The sequence below is a fragment of the Phaseolus vulgaris genome, chromosome 10 (genome assembly GCF_000499845.2).
Source record: "Phaseolus vulgaris cultivar G19833 chromosome 10, P. vulgaris v2.0, whole genome shotgun sequence".
NCBI classification, from domain to species: Eukaryota; Viridiplantae; Streptophyta; class Magnoliopsida; order Fabales; family Fabaceae; genus Phaseolus; species Phaseolus vulgaris.
In genome coordinates this window covers 18,669,467-18,671,037 of record NC_023750.2, presented here as the reverse complement: position 1 = coordinate 18,671,037, position 1,571 = coordinate 18,669,467, and the positions used below count along the sequence as shown (strand labels likewise).

Genomic DNA, 1,571 nt, shown 5'->3' with positions numbered 1-1,571 from the left:
AAGGAAAACGCCTTTCCCCCTTTAAGTGAAACATCAATATTGACCTAGTAAGACCAGGGAAAGCTTCCACGCTTGTAGACGGTGCGGAGACAGATAAAATCCTTCTCGTCTTGAACGAGCTCGGGTACGGTGTGAAGGGTGAAAGAAGTTAAAAAGATAGCTAAGGTAGGTTCAGAGAGAACACCTCACTATCCAGCTCATTGCTCTGAAACTCAGGGAGGTAAAGAAGGATCCGAAAGGCTCCTCTACCCCCCAGATGAGGGAAGAATAGTCAAGTTGTGAAGGCAAAGAGGTTAACAGTTTAATCAAGTTTAAAGCAGTGTGTGAATGGTTAAACCCGAAGCATCGCTGAGTTAATTCGTTTAAGCAAGCTTCACCGGTTATGTTGGTTAAACACACAGCAAGTAAAAAACCATTTAAAGCAAAGTATTAGAAAGCAGCATTTCAACAGTGAAAGTTGTACAAGAAGTGGCTGTTCGAGTTTCATACATACATAAAACGTTACATAAACGGAAATTACAAACAAAAGATGAGCACCTAGTTTCAAAAACAAGGTGATGGAGGGAGGCAACTAGTCTTCAGAGGGTACGATCTTCCCATCCACCACCTCGTTGCAGATTGACACCATAGAGAGGTCGAGCTTGGGGTATTGGCACGCAACTTGCTCCAGAGTGGCGTCAAACCCGGCGGTGAGGACTTGGGTAGTGCTCTACTCGAGCTCTTGTGCTTGTTTCTTCAGCTCTTCGGTTTCCTGCGAGCTCGAGCAAGGTCTTCAGCAACCTTTTTGCCTTCGTCCCGAGCCTGGGCCAACTCTGCAACAATCTTCGTGGCCTCCTCTCGAGCTTTAGCGAGCTCAGCAATGGCATCATCCCTCTCCTTTTCAACCTTCCCAAGGAGCACCTCCCGATCTGCTGACCTTTTCTCAAGGTTTTCCATCTTGGTCGCATCCGCCTTCTTTGCAGCCTCCAAGTCCGCCACCTTGAGCCTGTAAGGGACGAGTTTGCTTTCCAAGTCAATCTTCTCTTGTACTTGGAGGTGCAGTTTTTGGCGCAGATCGGAAGCTTCTTTGCGCGTGCTCCTTAGCTCAGCATCCATGGCGTCCTCCAGCCTTGAGTGCTCCAACTCGGTCATCAGCAGGTTGCACGAGAGTTTTTCAGCCTCAGCCCTTGTAATCAGATTTGACTCCTTGAGCACTGAGTTCTCCTCTTGGAGTTTCTTGAGGGAGTCCTTCACGGCTTTCGATATAATCAAGGGGAGGTCCTCCGCCATCATCTTTAGTTTAGCTGTGAAGGGCCCCAAGATCTCTTCGAGGGGGGTTGGGAGGCTTGAGGTTGTTGCTGGTGGAGGTGCTGGAGGAGTTTGGTGCTAACTTTCACCACCACCCTCTTGAGTTTGAAGGGCAAGGGGGGCTTCTTGGCGTGGTGGTGAGGTCGGAGATTCAGTTATGAGTATCGGCGAGTTATGAGCGCCCTCATCTCCTCCTGGTGCGGCCCCAGCAATAGAAGTGGTTGAAGGAGGACCCTCTTTGGCAGAAACAAATGGCGTGGAGGCGCTTGGAGGGTTCTCCATGA

At 49.4% G+C, this 1,571-nt stretch overlaps 1 protein-coding gene across 1 annotated transcript; it reads right to left on the bottom strand.

The window, feature by feature from the left end:
- Nucleotides 1–735: 735 nt before the first annotated feature.
- Nucleotides 736–1,269, bottom strand: LOC137816026 (uncharacterized). The gene has a single exon (XM_068619128.1). It carries the CDS (start codon nt 1,267–1,269, stop codon nt 736–738), a length of 534 nt encoding a protein of 177 aa, XP_068475229.1.
- Nucleotides 1,270–1,571: the final 302 nt, after the last annotated feature.